General features: G+C 47.9%; 1 protein-coding gene across 6 annotated transcripts in view; it reads left to right on the forward strand.

The window, feature by feature from the left end:
• The first annotated feature begins 1,357 nt into the window (after positions 1-1,357).
• Positions 1,358-20,694, forward strand: part of USP18 (ubiquitin specific peptidase 18) — a 50,110-nt gene continuing 30,773 nt past the window's right edge. For 4 of the 6 annotated variants that reach the window (XR_003856424.1, XM_029599816.1, XM_029599819.1 and 1 more), the window contains exons 1-3: positions 1,529-1,793; positions 3,239-3,465; positions 12,258-12,354. Coding sequence is in view for 5 of the 6 variants with exons in the window: in XM_029599816.1 (XP_029455676.1) it covers positions 3,249-3,465; positions 12,258-12,354 (314 nt within the window). In the remaining variant the exon portion in view is untranslated. Of the gene's footprint in view, positions 1,426-1,528; positions 1,794-3,238; positions 3,466-12,257; positions 12,355-20,694 lie in introns of those variants that run through there. The other 2 variants (XM_029599817.1, XM_029599818.1) reach the window with 2 other exon arrangements.

Below are 20,694 nucleotides of genomic sequence, written 5' to 3' on the forward strand. Positions count from 1 at the left end.
GGATTGGGGGGGATGCTTGTAGGCTTCAGAGAGGGAGCCTATGTGAGGGGAGGGGAGGGTGACAGCGCAGGAGGGTGAGAGAGAGCATGGGAGGTAAAAGAGGGGCTGGGGGGATACTTGAGTGTGGGTTTCAAAGAGAGGGTGCCTATATGAGGAGATTGTGAAGGAGTGTGAGAGATTGGGAGCTCGTGTGTATGAAAAAGGGATTGTGTGTATATGAGGGTGCTAGCCTGTGTGAAGGGATTGTGTATGTGAGGGAGCCTGTATGAGGATGTGTGTATGTGTATTAGAAAGAGGGAGCATGTGTGTGTGAGAGAGGGAGGGACAGAGGGAGCCTGTGTGAGGGGCAGTACTGAGAACAGGGTCAAAGTCTGGGACTGACAATAGAGTGGAAAGGGTTGAGCCTAGAGGTGAAGGGGAGAGATATTGGCAGGTGGAGGAGTCGGGGCCTGAGAGGGCAAACTGGCCAGGAGAGTAGGGAGAGTGAGTGGAAGGGACACTCTTACGGTGAATTTCTAGGGAAATTCTGCTCAAAATATTTAAAATTCTGCATCTTTAAGTAACAACTTTTTTCTGTAATAATTTAAAATGTAGTTACTTAAAGATTGTCATGTAAATTGTGTTATTTTGACCAATATAAAGTTTGCAGAATTTTCCGTTTTTGTGCGCAGAATTCCCCCAGGAGTAACTGGGGGGGGGGGGGAGAAACAAGTCCTAGGAGTGGGACTCAGTTGAGGACAAAGAGACATCTGGGGTTCAGAGAACTGTGAATGATTTATGAGGAGGGAGGGGAAGTAAATGTTGAAAGGTTGTGAGGGGGAAAGGGGTCATGCAAGAGGGGATGACTTGGAAGAGGTGAGGGGGGTGAATACTTGGAGGCATGGCATGAAAAGGGATGAACATTGGGGAAGTGAGGAAAAGGTTGCATGCTAGGGGAAAACAAGGAAGGGTAAATATTAGGCAGCCTATGGATAGGGTGAATTAGGGAAGCATGAAGAGAATTCTAAATATTTGGAAGGGTATGAAGGAGGGTAAATTGGGGGAGCATGATGAATTCTATTACTTCTTCCATCTCCCTGAAGTGGGCAATGCAAACATGAGGTTCCTCCTCAAGGTCTGTGGTGCTATGTGTTTTACCAACAGGTGTGAAAGGACTGGAGCTAGGGTGGGGAGGAATAGAAGGGGTGAAAGAGCCAGGATAGGTGGTGCATGTTCTAGTTTGTGTTTGTTAGTTGCTGGGGGTGGGGGGCAGGGTTGTATTTTTTTCTGGAATAACTGAGGTGGGAGGGGTGCCTGCGCTCTCTCTTAAAATATATTTGAATTCCTCTTAGCAGCTTTGCACTGACTAACTAGCCCGTGGAAACAGTCGCGCCCCTCTCGAGCTGTGTACAGAAAAGCAGGCTGACAGACAGCGCCAGAGTTTTGGTAAGTTTCACTTTTGAGTCACCGATGGTGCTTCGCTGAGAAATGAAACCTTGGGCGCGCGCTGAGGGCGGCTGCGGAGGCAGCGCGTGCGCGGGAGGTTTAGGGTCCGGGCATCAGCTCAGAGCGGGCGCGTGGAGAGATTCGCGGCACGAGGACACGTAGCTGGCAGCCCTGGCACAGCTGCCCTGCAACTTCTCCTGCCGCATCGCAGGGTTTTCCAGCTGAGATTACAGAATTCTGCCGGAATCACTTGAGAGTGATATTGTTTTGCTGCTTAACATTGCAAGCAATTTAGAGGTTTTTGCTATAGATTTTTTTGTGGCTGCATAGACTCGACACGGCAAAAAAATATTTCCACTTCTAACCAGGCGAGTATATTTCATTTTTTGTGTTTGTTGTTGTAATTGAGGAGCAGAGAGGGTTTGTTTATTTCGATCCAATCAACTAATTTGACTCCCAAGCGTGAAAAGAGTTCAGTATGAATTAATTACATTTAAATTATTCTAAACAAAAATGTCACTTTAAAACATGTATTTGCCATTTCAACTCTGTAAAAGGGATCTAGTACCTGCCCGCCCCTTATTCCCTCTGCTGGAGATACTAACAGCTCATTCCTCCAATGAACCTGCGTACTTGTTGCATACTGTTGAAATGAATTTTACATCAGGTGAGTTATGCATTGCCAACGGTTACAGCCTTACTGACCTCAGTGCAAGTATAAAGTTCATGCTAACGTAGACTGCGCTGGTCAGTAATGATCCTACTACACTTCACTATCCTGGGAATTCTACTACTGCTCTGACTCTTTTTGGGAGGCTAAACTGGGCTCTGGGCAAAAGAAAAATATGCTTTAAAAATAATATTGCTTTTCTCACACTGTGACAAGCTCCTCTTGATCGATGATTATACTTGTGTGCAGGCTGAAGGGATCAAGACACAAGTTATTCGTGTAATCCCATGCCTATATGACGATCATTTAATTAGCATCCTTGATATTATTTTTGTTGTGCAGTGAGAGCCTATTTATATTATTTGAGTATGTCATTTTGTTACTGCCAACTCCTGACCAGCGGCAGTATTGGTCACTCTTGTCTCCTAGCCAGGACACGTGTAATCTTTGACCCTATAGGTCAGGGGTAGACAGCTATGGTCTTCCAGTGCTACAAATATATCTGGTTTTCAGGATAGTCACAATGAATATTCATGAGATAATTTGCATGCACTGCCTCCATTGTATGCAAATACATATCATGCATATTCATTATGGATATCCTGAAAACCAGATCTATTTGTGGCACTCATGAACAGGAGTTGCCCAACCCTGCTATAGGGCATAGAAATTACATGTGGTCACTTTCCTCGCATCCCTCTGGACACTTTCCTCTCATCCTTCTGGACACTTTCTAGTTTAAATGTACAGTATGTTTTTTCCTATTGGTCCCCTTTGAGTTCAGAACACCTTGGGAATTCGCCCTTTCTCGTGTCCAGAAGGAAGCACTATCTTAAAACTGTGCCTCCTTCTGCCTTTTTGTACCCTGTTGGAAGCAGTAATCTTTTTATACTGATATTTGAACCTGAAATATGCCAGCAGACTTCAGCAATTATCTGTGCACTATTTTTGATATCATCTCGACATTTACTGTAAGTTTTCTCTGTTTTCTTCACTTCTATGTAAATGTTTTGAAAATGAAGAACGTGGTTCACTTGAATAATTGGAGTCAAATGTGGAGTTTAGCTGCTTGTGAATAATGTCAAACAATACCCATATATGTAGCATGAGGACAAGAAAGTTTATATCAATCTCACCTTACAGATTGTCTATTATGGCAGGAACAGAAGTTCAATCCGACAGTAAGAGTGTGCTCTTGGTGCCCAGCAAGTGCAGGATGATGACAGAGGGTGAAAGAATCTCAGGGGAAGGGTGCAAAAATGACCACAGCTCTGAAGAGACAGAATTGGCCACGAACAAGTACAGGCATGATGCTCAGGAGAACGACAAGTCTTCACAATGGATGTATACCTCCGGTGACTTTAAAAATGGTAGTGCTCTTCTTTACTTGTGCTGTGTTCTAGGGCTGAAATGCTTTTTTGTTTTGTTTTCCCAGTCTCTTTTTTACAAAAATAATACAATAGAAATTTACCAAGCAAATAAGAAATTAGAATTATTTAAATTTATGGTAACTGCTTGCTTGTCTTATGTTAAATCTTTGGATCGATGTAAAAGAAGGACTTTATTGAATCTTGCCCGACTCTGGCCAAGTTTCGCTCAAAAGAGCTGCCTCAGGGGCTTAAAAGCCACTTGAATTGGCTTAGATAAACTCAGAGCTCTCATGTAGCATAGTCAGAGACGTGTTTCTCAGCAGTAAATGGCACTTGGATAAGTGTTCAAATCGTAACGCTTTTAAAAGCAGACAGCTCAGTGGCGTGTGGTCCTGCGATATCATCACTTTGAAAGCTTTCTGCTGTCTGCTTTTAGTAACCTTTTGATTCTATTTCCCTTCCACCCCCACCATTAATGTAGAGAGCAGTGTTGGAACTGCCTCTAAGTGAAATATCTAGCTTAATTAGTTAGGGGTAGTAACCGCCGCAATAAGCAAACTATACCCATGCTTATTTGTTTACCCAGACTAAATAATTCAGACCTTGTTGGTTGTTGTCTGTATATAGATCTACTTTTCTTCATTCCCCCTGCCGTTGAAGCAGAAAGTTATGCTGGATATGCATTGAAAGTGAAGTATCTGACTTTCTCTCCTGCCGTTGAAGCAGAGAGCTATGCTAGATATGTGTGAAGTATCAGTCTTTCTCCTCTGCCGTAGAAGCAGAGAGTTATGCTGGATATGCATTGAAAGTGAAGTACCAGGCTTATTTGGTTTGGGGTAGTAACTGCCGTAACAAGCAAGCTACTCCCCGCTTTTTTTGTGAATGCAAATCTTTTTCCACATTTCCTCTTGCCGTTGAAACTTAGAGCAATACTGGAGTCGCATTAACCGTGTGCATGTTTATTGAATAAGGGTATTATCTCCAGCCAGTAGCCGTCATTCCCGTGAGCCACCCACTCTTCATTCATGTCCTCTAGACTTTATAAATCCACAGTGTTTATCCCACGTAAGTCCTTCACAGATCTGGTCTTCACCACTTCTTCCGGAAGGGCATTCCAGGCATCCACCACCCTCTCCATGAAGAAATACTTCATGACATTGGTTCTGAGTCTTCCTCCCTGGAGCTTCAAATCATGACCTCTGGTTCTGCTGATTTTTTTCCGACGGAAAAGGTTTGTCGTTGTCTTTGGATCATTAAAACCTTTCAAGTATCTGAAAGTCTGTATCATGTCACCTCTGCTCCTCCTTTCCTCCAGGGTGTACATATTTAGATTCTTCAATCTCTCCTCATAAGTCATCCGATGAAGACCATTCACCCTTTTGGTCGCCCTTCTCTGGACCACCTCCATCTTGACTCTGTCTCTTCGGAGATACGGTCTCCAGAACTCAACACAGTACTCCAGGTGAGGCCTCACCAAAGACCTGTACAAGGGGATAATCACTTCCCTTTTCTTACTCGATATCCCTCTCTCTATGCAGCCCAGCATTCTTCTGGCTTTAGCTATTGCCTTGTCACATTGTTTCGCCGACTTCAGATCATTAGACACTATCACCCCAAGGTCTCTCTCCTGCTCTGTGCACATCAGCCTTTCTCCCCCCATCGAATACAGTTCATTCGGATTTCCACTCCCCATATGCATGACTGCACTTCTTGGCGTTGAATCTCAGCTGCCATATCTTCGACCACTCTTCCAGCTTCCTTAAATCCCGTCTCATTCTCTCCATTCCTTCCGGCGTGTCCACTCTGTTGCAGATCTTAGTGTCATCCGCAAAAAGACAAACCTTACCTTCTATCCTGTCCGTAATGTCGCTCACAAAGATATTGAACAGGACCGGTCCCAACACAGATCCTTGTGGTACACCGCTTAAAACCGCTCTCTCTTCAGAGAGAGTTCCATTTACCATCACACATTGTCTTCTGTCCGTCAACCAGTTTGCAATCCAGGCCACTACCTAGGCACTCATTCCTAAGCTTCTCATTTTATTCACCAGTCTCCTGTGCGGGACCGTATCAAAAGCTTTGCTGAAATCCAAGTAGATGACATCAAGTGCTCTTCCTTGATCCAATTCCTTGGTTACCCAGTCAAAAAAGTCTATCAGATTTGTCTGACAGGATCTTCCCTTGGTGAATCCATGCTGCCTCTGGTCCATCAATTCTCCCGACTGTAGATAGTTCACTATTCTCTCTTTCAACATTGACTCCATTACTTTTCCCACCACTGAAGTGAGGCTAACTGGTCTGTAGTTTCCAGCCTCTTCTCTGTTCCCATTCTTGTGAAGCGGGACCACCAACGCTCTTCTCCAATCACTCGGCACCACTCCCGTTTCTAGGAATCTATTGAACAGGTCACACAGCGGACCCGCCAGCACATCTCTGAGCTCCCTCAGTATCCTGGGATGAACTTCATCAGGCCCCATGGCTTTGTCCACTTTCAGTTTCTCCAGCTCTTCCCATGCATTTTCTACTGTAAATGGAGTTACATCCACGCCACTCCCCTCCAGTTTCTTGTTAACAACATAAGAACATAAGAACATAAGAAAATGCCATACTGGGTCAGACCAAGGGTCCATCAAGCCCAGCATCCTGTTTCCAACAGTGGCCAATCCAGGCCATAAGAACCTGGCAAGTACCCAAAAACTAAGTCTATTCCATGTAACCATTGCTAATGGCAGTGGCTATTCTCTAAGTGAACCTAATAGCAGGTAATGGACTTCTCCTCCAAGAACTTATCCAATCCTTTTTTAAACACAGCTATACTACCTGCACGAACCACATTCTCTGGCAACAAATTCCAGAGTTTAATTGTGCGTTGAGTAAAAAAGAACTTTCTCCGATTAGTTTTAAATGTGCCCCATGCTAACTTCATGGAGTGTCCCCTAGTCCTTCTACTATCTGAAAGAGTAAATAACCGATTCACATCTACCCGTTCTAGACCTCTCATGATTTTAAACACCTCTATCATATCCCCCCCTCAGTCGTCTCTTCTCCAAGCTGAAAAGTCCTAATCTCTTTAGTCTTTCCTCATAGGGGAGTTGTTCCATTCCCCTTATCATTTTGGTAGCCCTTCTCTGTACCTTCTCCATCGCAATTATATCTTTTTTGAGATGCGGCGACCAGAATTGTACACAGTATTCAAGGTGCGGTCTCACCATGGAGCGATACAGAGGCATTATGACATTTTCCGTTTTATTCATCATTCCTTTTCTAATAATTCCCAACATTCTGTTTGCTTTTTTGACTGCCGCAGCACACTGAACCGACGATTTCAATGTGTTATCCACTATGACACCTAGATCTCTTTCTTGGGTTGTAGCACCTAATATGGAACCCAACATCGTGTAATTATAGCATGGGTTATTTTTCCCTATATGCATCACCTTGCACTTTTCCACATTAAATTTCATCTGCCATTTGGATGCCCAATTTTCCAGTCTCACAAGGTCTTCCTGCAATTTATCACAATCTGCTTGTGATTTAACTACTCTGCACAATTTTGTGTCATCTGCAAATTTGATTATCTCACTCGTCGTATTTCTTTCCAGATCATTTATAAATATATTGAACAGTAAGGGTCCCAATACAGATCCCTGAGGCACTCCACTGTCCACTCCCTTCCACTGAGAAAATTGCCCATTTAATCCTACTCTCTGTTTCCTGTCTTTTAGCCAGTTTGCAATCCACGAAAGGACATCGCCACCTATCCCATGACTTTTTACTTTTCCTAGAAGCCTCTCATGAGGAACTTTGTCAAACGCCTTCTGAAAATCCAAGTATACTATATCTACCGGTTCACCTTTATCCACATGTTTATTAACGATCCACATGTTTATTAACGATCCTTCTCCAGGGTCCTCTTTAGTGAACACAGAACTGAAGGATTTGTTTAATATTTCTGCCATTTCTTCGTCTCTCTCCACACATTGATCCTTTCCATCTTTCAATTTCGCTATACCACTTTGAACTTTTCTCTTTTCACTGATGTATCTGAAAAATGTTTTGTCACCTCTCTTTACCTCCTTGGCAATCCTCTCTTCCGCTTGACTTTTTGCAGTCTTGATTAATTTCTTCGTCTCTCTCAGTTCTACCAGATATTCTTCTTTGTGCTCCTCCCTTTGGGATCTTTTATATTTCTTAAATGCTGTTCTTTTAGCCTTTATTTTGTCAGCCACCTCCTTTGAGAATCAGATAGGTTTCATTTTTCTTTTGCTTTTCTTTCTAACATATAGATTAGTTGCCTTGTTAATTGCTCTTTAGTTTGGTCCACTGTTGATCCACATCTCTCTCGTTCTCCCAGCCTTTTAATGCTTCCTCCAGGTACTTCCCCATTTCATCAAAGTCCATGTTTTTGAACTGCAAAACTCGGGTCTTTGTGTTTCTTTTCCGTATCCTTTTTGTGATATTAAACCATACCGTTTGATGATCACTGGTGCTGAGGTGGGCGCCCACCTGGACATCAGAGATATTATCTCCATTAGTGCGCACTAAGTCGAGTATAGCTCCTTCTCTCGTGGGTTCCATTACCATTTGTTTAAACAGTTAACCCTTGGCCAGGGCTGTTCCCTGGACACTGTATCTGCTGCTTTTGAACAGACCTTCCCCCAGGTAAGGCTAGCTAATGTAAGCTTTTCCTCTGGTTATCCCTAAGAAGATGGACTTCTGTCTGTCTCCTTCAATGTCCAAGCAGACTGAAGAGGAGTTAATTTCCTCCTGCTATGCACTAAGGGGTAGATTTTTAAAAAATACGCGTTCGCGTACTTTTGTTTGCGCAGCAGGCGCAAACAAAAGTACGCTGGATTTTATAAGATACGCGCGTAGCTTCTAAAATCCTGGATCGGCGCGCGCAAGGCTGCCGATTTTGGGCAGCCGGCGTGCGCCGAGCCGCGCAGCCTGTCTCCGTTCCCTCCGAGGCCGCTCCGAAATCGGAGCGGCCTCGGATGGAACTTTCTTTCGCCCTCCCCTCACCTTCCCCTACCTAACCCACCCCTCCGGCCCTATCTAAACCCCCCCTTACCTTTATCCACGGATTTACGCCTCCCGGAGGGAGACGTAAATCCACACGCACCAGCGGACTGCTGGCGCGCTGTGCTCCGACCCGGGGGCTGGTCCGAAGGCCTGGACCACGCCCCCGGGCCAGCGCCACGCCCCTGGTCCCGCCCCCGAAATGCCGCACCCCGCCCCCGAAACGCCGCGTCATCGGGTCCCGCCCCCCGACATGCCCCCTTCCAAAAACCCCGGGACCTATGCACGTCCCGGGGTTCTGTGCGCGCCGGCTGCCTATGGAAAATAGGCGCGCAAGGCCCTGCTCGCGTAAATCCGGGCGGATTTACGCGAGCAGGGCTTTTAAAATCCGCCCGTAAGTCTGTTGCCAATAGCTGTTAACCACTCCTCTTTCTTTGTAGTTTTCTTTTTTGATTAGACAAACAGCACTTTAAAACAGCAATAACATATAACTAGAAAAATATAACTAGAAAAATATACAGATAATATTAGCACTACCCAAAAACAGTAAATTTCTATAATAAGGATGAAAAAAGGATGAACAGACGTGTTTTGTCTGATCACCCCTGTTTTCTTAAAATGCTACACATCTTACATATTCTGCCAGAGATATGTAAACTTACGATCACAACTGTAAATGTGATATTTGTTTTTTAAATTAATTTGCACAAATTTCTACAAACCTGATTTTGCTTTGTCATCAGGGGTATTGTGTGTAGATTGAGGAGGGAAAAAATGCATATTAACCATTTTAGAATAAGGCTGTAACTTAACAAAATGTTACCGGTGCAATCCGGAATCTACTATAAAGTATTAGTGATAATATTCAACATCATTCATTCCAATAACACCGGCTTGCTAGGAGTGACACAACCTTCAATCCTAAATGAACACTAAGATTTCAAAATAAAGTATTATTGACTATTCCCACAATATGGAGCACACATCTAACGCAAATAAGAGATCATGTGTTTTCCATAACAGGTCCAACACTTTGGAACTCTCTGCTTGAAACACTATGTATTTTACCAAATAGAAAGAGATTTAAATGTATGCTCAGGCTTGTGGACCCTTGGGCTGACGGGTGGATGGTATACCTTAGGAAGTGGATCCGAAAGTTCTCCCGTGGGGTGGCGAGGCAGGACAGAAGAGGTGACCAGCTGACCCTCGGCACTGGAGACTGAGGCGACAATGGAGGCAGACGAAGAGTCGTGACGTCGAGGAGAAGAGCTGTGTCTTCACCACTGGAAGCCCGTGGTCCCCCCAGGAGGAGCCCATAGGGACCCGGACCGCTGGTACTTAGGTGGACCTTTGAGAGGTCAAGGAGATGAGAGTTCGGAGCAAGAGCTAACTGGAGCTTCACCCCTGGAAGCCCGCGGTCCCCCCGGGAGGAGCCCGTAGGGACCCGGACCACTGGGACTTAGGTGGGCCCTTGGAGACGGTGGTCCAGAAGAAGTCCAAGGTCAAGTGCCAGAGGGTCGTCGCTGACCAGTCCGAGGTCACACGCCAAGGGATCGCCGCTTGCCATTCCGAAGTCACACACCAGGAATCATCGCTTGCCAATCTGAAGTCAGGAACACCAAGATGAGACAGGAACCAGGAACAAGGATCCAAAGTACAAGAACTCACCAAAGCAAGCAGACCTGAAGACGAAGGATGTTGCCAAGTCAAGGAATGAGCAGAAGAAGCCTCCTTTTATACTTCCTCTGTTCTGGCTCATTGAAGACAGCTGGAAGTAGTTAAAGGGATCAGGTCCCTTTAAATCTAGTGAGGAGGCGCAGCCTCGCGCCTAAGATGGCGGTGGCCATCTTGGATTCTGGCCGCGGGGGAGAAGCTGTTAGATGCCGCGCGGGAGGAGCAGGGACGGCTCCCAGCCCGGCGGTCACCCCGGGGGCCTGCGCCGACGCGCGGGAACAACAGCACCAGACCACGGCTCTCCTCCTCATGCTTGCCGCGGCGGGTCGCCGTCGCGGTCAGGTAGGGGGGCGCACCTGTGGACGGCCGCGGGCGCGGAACACAACATTAAATGTGAACTAAAAACATGGCTATTCAAAAAAGCATATAATATAATTTTAAAAACATTTGAAGACATTGAGCCACAAAGACAATAAAGATAAAAGATAGGAATAGAATCATGAAGAATAAACCAAATGAAAGAATGTAAGATTCTAAAAAAAACACAGAATAAGATGTAAAAACTACCACTTCGCCTTATTTTTCTGTACCCTTTGCTTTTTGTAACCAATCATTGTATGTTGAGTTATAATTATGAATGTCAGTTTGTAAACCGTTGTGATCTATACATGGAACGACGGTGTATAAGATGTTTAATAAATAAATATTTATATTGACAATGGGCGTGGTGAAGAATATTGGGGTACAGCCTTTGCCTACTTTTTTTTGCTAGAGTACCATGATTGCCATGAGTTAAGAAAAGAATTATCCAAGACATCTTATGAACTACAGCAAGGAGGGAAGCTCCTCCCCTATCCAGAAATGGCTCCATAAGAAAATGCAAATTAATCAAAGTGAGGATACAATGATTGTATTTCAAACTGTATCGGAAAAAACTAAAGCTAATTCGATAGCCAATACAGATTTACTATCACCACAATATCCAGACGCAGTAATGAGAGATCAGCGAGAACTTATATCTTGTTGTCTTGCAAGACAACAATGAATGTGGATGAAGAATAAAGAAGTTCAAAGATAAGTGCAGATTTTCAGCACAATATATTTTAAGAAAAGACATTTAGGGGCGGATTTTCAGAGCCCTGCTCGCGTAAATCCGCCCGGATTTACGCGAGCAGGGCCCTGCGCGCCGGTGGGCCTATTTTACATAGGCCCACCGGCGCGCGCAGAGCCCCGGGACTCGCGTAAGTCCCGGGGTTCTCCGAGGGGGGGCGTGTCGGGGGCGGTCCCTGTCGGCGCGCCGTTTTGGGGGCGTGTCGGCAGCGTTTTGGGGGCGGGTACGGGGGGCGTGGCTACGGCCCTGGGCGGTCCGGGGGCGTGGCCGCGCCCTCCGTACCCGCCCCCAGGTCACGGCCCGGCGCGGAGGAGGCCCGCTGGCGCGCGGGGATTTACGCCTCCCTCCGGGAGGCGTAAATCCCCCAACAAAGGTAAGGGGGGGGGGTTAGACAGGGCCGGGCGGGTGGGTTAGGTAGAGGAAGGGAGGGGAAGGTTAGAGGAGGGTGTTAGAGGATTCCCTCCGAGGCCGCTCCGATTTCGGAGCGGCCTCGGAGGGAACGGGGGTAGGCCGCGCGGCTCGGCGCGCGCCGGCTATACAAAATTGATAGCCTTGCGCGCGCCGACCCAGGTTTTTTAGTAGATACGCGCGGCTCCGCGCGTATCTACTAAAATCCAGCTTACTTTTGTTTGCGCCTGGAGCGCAAACAAAAGTAAGCTATTCGCGGAGTTTTGAAGATCCGCCCCTTAATTTTTAAGTGCAAGAAAAATTTTCAAAAAAATACGCAAGTTAAAATTCAGTTTAAATCGGGACTGAAATGACCAAATGATTAAATATAAGGCAGAGTTGATATACGCGAAAGCAATTACCATGATGCCTATTATGAAGGTCATGAAAATATAAGTTCTCGCTGATCTCTCATTACTGCGTCTGGATATTGTGGTGATAGTAAATCTCCATAAGAAAATGTTCATGTAAATTCCACATGCAGTTTGTCTTGTTCCATATCACCATCATTTTTCTCTTGACTCTATTTTTTTTACTGCAGGAGCCATTGGTCTGTACAATATTGGACTCACCTGTTGCTTGAACTCCCTGCTACAAACCTTCTACATGAACAGGGATTTCACCAACATATTACAAGGGTAAGAGACGACCACGGGATGAGAAAATGGGTTAGAAAATTCCTTGGGTTAACTTCAAAAGCTGTAGCAGTTCCTTTTTCAGCCTTAAAATATGGGGCCCTTTTGATGATTGGTAATGCTGTTGAAGGGTTCAGGGTTCCTAGAGGAATAGCAGATGCAGTATCAGTGATAATATTTATAGGAAGCTGCCAACCCTGTCACACTCCTGGGAACCCTATCACCTGCCTCCCACCCTTCCCCAGCATCGCCGGGGATGCAGGAGACTGGTGAATTGTGGGAATCTGTGTGCAGCACACTCTCTTAGGGCCAGTGCAAGGGTATTAGACACAGCCTTTCGTCTCTTCTTCCCCAGACAATTAAAAATTATGTATTTTTTTGCATTTTAAAATTTCTTATTAGCCGCTTCCCTGATTTTAAATACAAGGTTTTATATGGAAAAGGGACATTCAAACTACAGTCTTTTGAAGTAAAAACATCACTTACAACAACATGTATATTATGTTTACATGCACTGCAAAAAAGACACTTGGATCCTATATGGTATTAGACCTATCATAAAGTGCACTGGATGTGGACTTGGCCCTCAGAAAGCCATTAATAAACTGAATTACAATTACAGTAGAGTAAGCCTTCTAATACTGTAACTGCCAGCACTCAAAAAGTAACACAGCCACCTTCGGTTATGACAGAACAATACCAAGACTATTAATCCACACATCACCGGCAAGAATGTTACTATATATTTACTCACAGTCTTGCTAAAAAGTAGTTCTTATAAACACATCTCGTCGATCATTGTCCAACTCGATCCCTGTTTCCCCCGGATTATATCAGTTATTGCCAGAATGTATTAAGTTGCAGATATGTAGGCCCACTCAGACACTCTTTCACTCACAGGCACTCACACATACACAGGCATGCTCACACAAACGTGCACAAGTACTTAATCACTCACACATACAGACTCACTCCTATGTTTCAAACTTTTTATTACATTTTCACAAAAACATACCGTTTACATTCAGGAAGAGATGTGGGAGGGGTGATTACTCTGCGCACTCACCTCCACAGACATTCAACAGAACATAATAATACAGGTCAACCCCAAAAGCACCAATCTAATCCTTACACACACACCCTCAGCCCAAGCACAGGTACAACTGCAGCTGGTTACCATAAGAGGGAATTAAAGTATAGGCTGTACATAGAGATAGAGTAAGGTATCCTTCATGAAAGAGAGTTCAAATAACAGTTGCGAGTTCTATGAGGCAATGTTTGTAGATATGCCTGCCAGATTACAAGAAATGATTTGCGTTTAGTTGTCTGATCAACTAACACACTCACTCTTATACAGGCATTCACACACACAAGACACACTCTCACCCACACACAAGCACTGTCTCTCATATGCACACAAGAGCACTCACACACACATGCACACTCTCAATCTCATACACAGATACTCTTTCACTCTCACACAAACACACAGAGACTCTCTCACTTGCACACACACTCTGAATCTCTCCCGACTCATTCTTCTTCGGCTTCAGGGAAATACTGGCAACCCAACAGATCCTCTTCTTGGGCTGTAGGGGGGAAAGCCGCCGATGACTCGGCAGGGCATCGTCTTCTGGTGCGGGGCCTTCCTAATGCTAGCGAGAAGTGGGCACTATGTCAGCACATCATTTATTTGCACTGCCATGGAATCTTCCTAGTTCCTCCCTAATGCTGATGGGAAGTGGGCACCCCGCCAGCACATCTTTGGTCCGTGCTCCTGCAAGGCCTTTTTTCCTAATGCTGGCAGACAGTGGGTAATCTGCCAGAAGCACATCATCCGCCAAACCCTGTTGACTTTAGAATGTAAGGCAGGGTGAGGCGACTGCTGCAACAGGGATGTTTTTATGGGGGAGGCACTTGCTGCTGCTCCCAAAATGTTGCCGCCTGAGGTGGTTGCCTCACTTTGCCTCATTATAGAACCGTCCCTGGGCAGAGGAAACATAATGGGCATGTTCAGCCTCTGATAACTCGATTTTACAGTTGGGGGTCAAAGAACCCCTTTTTAATGGAAGGCAGTAACTTATTTTTCTTAGTTGTCCTCTGAGAGGGAAAATAAGAAATTACAGCAGCCCTGCTGATCGAGAGTGAAAAATAGCAGATCCCAACAGAGAACCCTGCAGTAACTTGGTTCCTGCTTCCATCAGATGGAACACAGATTTTATGAAACCTGAGATCTCACAAAGTCATAGTCTGTCTTTGGTACCCTTGCCATATAACTTCAAGTGGATCACTTGGCCTCCTCTGGTGCAGCCTCTTGTGCTCTTTGTTTTTCTTAATTTGACTTCTGTGAGGTTATAAAATCTTTGGAACAGGGAGACTGTAGTCTTCATCTGCTAATATGTGTTAAATAGATTGATGAGCAGAGGAGTAGCTTAGAGGTAGAACAGCAGGGAAGCCAAGGTTAAAATCCCGCTGACTTTGCTTGAGTTTGGACAAGTCACTTCATCCTCCATTGCATCAGGTGCAAACATAGGGGCTCATTCATTAAACTACAATAAGCCATTTACCATGCAAAAAATGCTGTTTTTCGTGCAGTAAGTGGCCTAATGCAAGGATAATGTGTATTTAAATGAGCTTATTAGCATGAAAATACATGCCAAGAAGCTCATTAATACCCTAAACCAGCGGTTCTCAACCTGTGTGTCACGACACAACAGTGTGTCGCCAAGCACCGACAGGTGTGTCGCATCTCCTGGTGCTCCACTGCCCCGCTTACGCTTATCTTCTCCCTAGGGGTGGGGCTGAAGAATGGAGAGACGCTGCACACTGCTGCTGGAGGCCAGGCCGGCAAGGCTGAAGAGTAGAGAGACCTGCGCACCGCCACTGGCGGGGCCGAAGAATGGAGAGATGCTGTGCGCTGCCGCCGGCGGCTGAAGAGTGGAGAGACCTGTGCTCCACCGTCGGCGGGGATGAAGAATGGAAAGACGCTGCGCGCCACTACCTGCAGCTGAAGAGTGGAGAGATCTGTGCTCCGCTGTCAGCGGGGCCGAGGAATGGAGAGACACTGCGCACCGCTGCCTGCGGCTGAAGAGAGGAGAGAATTGTGCTCGCTGTCAGCGGGGCCGAAGAATGGAGAGACGCTGTGCGCCATCGCCTGCGGCTGAAGAGAGGAGAGACCTGTGCTCGCCGTCGGCGGGGCCGAAGAATGGAGAGACACTGCGCACCGCTGCCTGCGGCTGAAGAGTGGAGAGATCTGTGCTCCGCTGTCGGCGGGGCCGAGGAATGGAGAGACGCTGAGCGCCGCTGCCTGCGGCTGAAGAGTGGAGAGACCTGTGATCAGCCATCGGCGGGGATGAAGAATGGAAAGACGCTGCACGCCGCTGCCTGTGACTGAAGAGTGGAGAGATGCAGCGCACTGCTGCCTGCGGCTGAAGAGTGGAAAGACCTGTGCTCCGCTGTTGGTGGGGATGAAGAATGAAAAGACACTGCGCGCCGCTGCCTGTGGCTGAAGAGCGGAGAGATCTGTGCTCCACCGTCAGCAGGGCCGAAGAATGGAAAGACACTGCGCACCGCTGCCTGCAAGGATAATGTGTATTTAAATGAGCTTATTAGCATGAAAATACATGCCAAGAAGCTCATTAATACCCTAAACCAGCGGTTCTCAACCTGTGTGTTGCGACACACCAGTGTGTCGCCAAGCACCGGCTGGTGTGTCGCAGCTCCCGGTGTTCCACTGCCCCGCTTGTGCTTCTCTTCTCCCTAGGGGTGGGGCTGAAGAATGGAGAGATGCTGCGCGCTGCTGCTGTAGGCCAGGCCGGCAGGGCCAAAGAGTAGAGAGACCTGCGCGCCGCCACTGGCGGGGCCAAAGAATGGAGAGATGCTGCGCGCTGCTGCCAGCGGCTGAAGAGTGTAGAGACCTGTGCTCCGCCATCGGCGGGGATGAAGGGAAAGACGCTGCGCACCGCTGCCTACGGCTGAAGAGAGGAGAGACCTCTGCTCGCCTTCGGCGGGGCCGAAGGATGGAGAGACACTGCGCACAGCTGCCTGCGGCTGAAGAGAGGAGAGACCTGTGCTCGCTGTCGGCGGGGCCGAAGAATGGAGAGACGCTGCGCGTCGCTGACTGCGGCTGAAGAGTGGAGAGACCTGTGCTCCGCTGTCAGCGGGGATAAAGAATGGAAAGATGCTGCGCGCCGCTGCCTGCGGCTGAAGAGTGGAGAGACCTGTGCTCCGCCGTCGGTGGGGATGAAGAATGGAAAGACGCTGTGCGCCGCTGTGCGCCGCTGCCTGTGGCTGAAGAGTGGAGAGACCTGTGCTCCACCGTCAGCGGGGCCGAAGAAGGGAGAGACGCTGCGCACCGCTGCCTGTGGCTGAATAGTGGAGAGACCTGTGCTCCGCCATTGGCGGGGCCGAAGAATGGTGAGATGCTGCATGCCTTTGCCGGCGGCCAAACAATGGTGAGATGCTGCGCACTGCTGTCGGCGGCTGAAGAGTGGAGAGACCTGTGCACCGCCATCGGCGGGGCTGAAGAATGGAGAGACGCGCGCCGCCGCCTGCGGCTGAAGAGTGTAGAGACCTGTGCTCCGCCGTCAGCAGGGATGAAGAATGGAGAGATGCTGCGTGCCATTGCCGGCAGCCGAAGAGTGAAGAGACATGTGCCCCGCCATTGGCGGGGCTGAAGAATAGTGAGATGCTGCGTGCTGTTGCCGGCGGCCAAAGAATGGTGAGACGCTGCGCGCAGCTGCCGGAAGCCGAAGAGCGGAGAGACCTGTGCTCCGCCGTCGGCGGGGACGAAGAATGGTGAGACACTGTGTGCCGTGGCTGGCAGCTGAAGAGTGAAGAGACCTGTGCACCGCCGTCGGCGTGGCCGAAGAATAGTGAGACGCTGCGCGTCGTTGCCGGCAACCAAAGAATGGTGAGGCACTGCGTGCCACTGCCGGCGGCCGAAGAGCGGAGAGACCTGTGCACCGCCATTGGCGGGGCCGAAGAATGGAGAGACTGTTATGGTTAATGGTGTTTGGGTGGATCCTTGGACACTGTGGCAGCTGACCACGCCCACGGGGGGGGCAGTCCCGTGAGGGACCACGGTGTCAGGCTAGACTCCGGACAGACAAACACAGATTTGAATCTTTTATTAGACAGTTTAAGTGACCATCAGAGGTGGCAGTAATGAGTAGTGGTTGTAGAGCCCGGCTGGGCGCGTCTCACACAGACGCTGGAACAGCGGATCCTCTGCAAGGCCGTGCTGTAGTGGAAAGAGACTGAGAGTTATGAGCACACAATAAGATTAACATTCAGAGTCCCAATGTAGAAATAGGAGAAGCTCTGAGACAGGGAGACCAGGCCCTCGAGGAGCAAGTACCTGATCCCTTGAGCAGAGAGACTCGATAGCTTTGTACTCACTTAGCAGTAACAGAGATTTCACTAGATGAGAGGTCTGGCACCGGAGCAGAGAGCAGGCCCTTGAGGGGCAAGTACCTGATTCCAGTGAAGCAGTACTGTGGAGAGAGATGGTATCTATACTCACTGATGGTAACTGTAAGTTAGTTCTTCCAAGTAGAAGGGTAGAGGTTGCATGCAGCGACACAGGGAACATGGGCCCTCGAGGAGCGAGTACCGGTTTCCTGATAGCACCTGAAAGAAGCAGAGAGGCCCCCGAGGAGCGGGTACACCGTTAAAGACCTCGAAAGCTAGTAAGAGTTCCAGATAGCGCTGGAATGGCAGAGTAGCTTAGGAGCGGAGAGCGAATCCCATCCGTATGAATCCTGTTGCTAACTCAACGAGCTAGCAAATACTGTCAGAACAGGGGGATGCCCCTGAGGTTCGCGCCAACGTAGAGTTAAAGATGAGGGCGGCGTGCGCACGCGCGCCCTAGAGGTACCTTGAAGGAGAATGGCGGGAGGCAGCACCAAAGCCGGTCCGGGGACGCCGGAGAGAACGGCAAGCAGATGCCTCAGCGGCCATCAGTCCAAGGTGAGCAGGAGGAGCCAAGAGTAGAGAGAGGTAGGCGGGGTGACGCCGTCGAAGACCGACGGACACAACAGAGACGCTGCGCGCCGCTGCCTGCGGCTGAAGAGTGGAGAGACCTGTGCTTCGCCGTCGGTGGGGCCGAAGAATGGTGAGACGCTGCATGCCGTTGCCGGCGGCCGAAGATTGAAGAGACCTGTGCACCGCCGCCGGCAGGGCCAAAGAATGGTGATAAGCTGCGCGCCGTTGCCGGCGGCCAAAGAATGGTGAGACGCTGCGCACCGCTGCCGGCGGCCGAAGAGCGGAGAGACTATGCGCACCATGGGAGGTGGCTGGAGAGACGTTGCACGCCACCGGAGATCAGGCGAGAGGCGGCTGAGAAGCAGAGGCCAGGCTTATTGGGCCAAAGAACGAGAACAGGCTCTATGTGAGCTTGTATGTGTGTGGTAGAATGGGTGCCTGGCTGCATGAGTGAGAGCTTGTGTGTGTGGTAGAATGGGTGCGTGAGTGAGAGCTTGTGTTTGTGTGGTAGAATGGGTGCCTGGGTGCATGAGTAAGAGCTTGTGTGTGTGTGTGTGTGTGTGTGTGGTAGAATGGGTGCCTGGGTGCATGAGTGAGAGCTTGTGTATGTGTGGTAGAATGGGTGCCTGGGTGCATGAGTGGGAGCTTTGAGTGTGTGTGTGTGTGTGGTAGAATGGGTGCCTGGGTGCATGAGTGAGAGCTTGTGTATGTGTGGTAGAATGGGTGCCTGGGTGCATGAGTGGCAGCTTTGTGTGTGTGTGTGTGTGGTAGAATGGGTGCCTGGGTGGTGAGTGGCAGCTTTGTGAGTGTGTGGTAGAATGGGTGCCTGGGTACATGAGTGAGAGCTTGTGTGTGTGTGATACAATGGGTGCATGAGTGGCAGTGTGTGTGTGTGTGTGTTTGTGTGTGTGTGTGTGGTGTAAAATGGGTGCCTGGGTGCATGAGTGGCAGTGTGTGTGTGTGGTAGAATTGGTGCCTGTGTGCATGAGTGAGAGCTTGTGTGTGTGTGTGGTACAATGGGTGCATAAGTGGCAGTGTGTGTGTGTGTGGTACAATGGGTGCCTGGGTGCATGAGTGAGAGCTTGTGTGTGTGTGTGGTACAATGGGTGCATGAGTGGCTCTGTGTGTGTGTGTGGTTGTAAGTGACAGAGTATGTGTGAGCTTGTATGTAAGTGACAGAGTATGTGTGTGATTGAGAGAGACTGGTCAGGGAGGTGACTGGTGTGTCTGTGTGAGAGAGAGACAGAGACTGGCCAGGGAACCCTCTTATATGCAGGGGTTTCTTGAACCAATGCAATATGCACTTCTGTCTGCAACCAGCGTATTTCCTGGACATGATCACCAAGACTACCTACAATCTTTCCCTTTTGGATAGTAAGGCTTTGGCCTGGGCATCACCCCTCTGGGAACATGCTGACCCAGTCCTTCAAGATCTCTCGGGATTCCTGGCTCTATTCTGTTCTGTATTTGAAGATCCAGGCCGAAGAGCTGTTTCCGGGTCATCATTCCTCCATCTCCAACAAGGCTCGCGCTCACTAATGGACTATTATATTGAGTTCAGAACACTTTCTTCGGAACTTCACTGGGACTCTGTTTACGTTTTATCTTCCTCAAAAGTTTGAGCCCTCGTTGGACTCCCTGATAGATCTTACTAGACATATTGACTGCCATCTGCAAGAATGCTCTCAAGAGTCCCGAGCATCCCGGAAGTCTACCTCAGGCTCATCTCGAACTCGACGTTCTTCTTCACCCAGAGTGAATACAACTCAGAATAGTGAGACGCTGCGCGCCGTTGCCACAACTTAGAGAATGACAGGGAAATACCTACAGTCTTTCACCTTGAGCTACCAATGAAAAGATATTATCTAAATAAAAAATGTTTTAGAAATTATAATCATGACATGCAGCAGAGCTCACCAGTTGTCAAGTCTTGCCTTTTATGTGAAACGCAGGAATTTCTTGAACTGCTGACCTTTTGGAAACAGCATGTACAGAGAACAGTTTGATAAACTGTTTTTCCCCTTGTTAAGATCTCATTTTTATGCCTTATATCTTTCATTATGTCAGACATCAAACAATCTACTTGGCTTTGCTTTTCTGCTTCTAAATCTCTTTTCATTGTTGCCATGTGCTGCTTGATTGTATAGTTCTGCATATGTACATTCTGATCTGTCAGTGAGCAATCCCTAGCATGCACCCAGAAGGAGCTTTTCTTCTCCACGGTTGGGAGCAGTATCAATCCCTATCCATAATAGGAATGTGCAATCGTTTTTCCCGAATTAGGCAATGTCAACGAAATTGCCTAATTCGGAATGGTTCGTGAGAACCGAAAAATGATTGAATTTTTTCCGAAATTTC

This window comes from Rhinatrema bivittatum, chromosome 4, assembly GCF_901001135.1.
Source record: "Rhinatrema bivittatum chromosome 4, aRhiBiv1.1, whole genome shotgun sequence".
Classification (NCBI taxonomy): Eukaryota; Metazoa; Chordata; class Amphibia; order Gymnophiona; family Rhinatrematidae; genus Rhinatrema; species Rhinatrema bivittatum.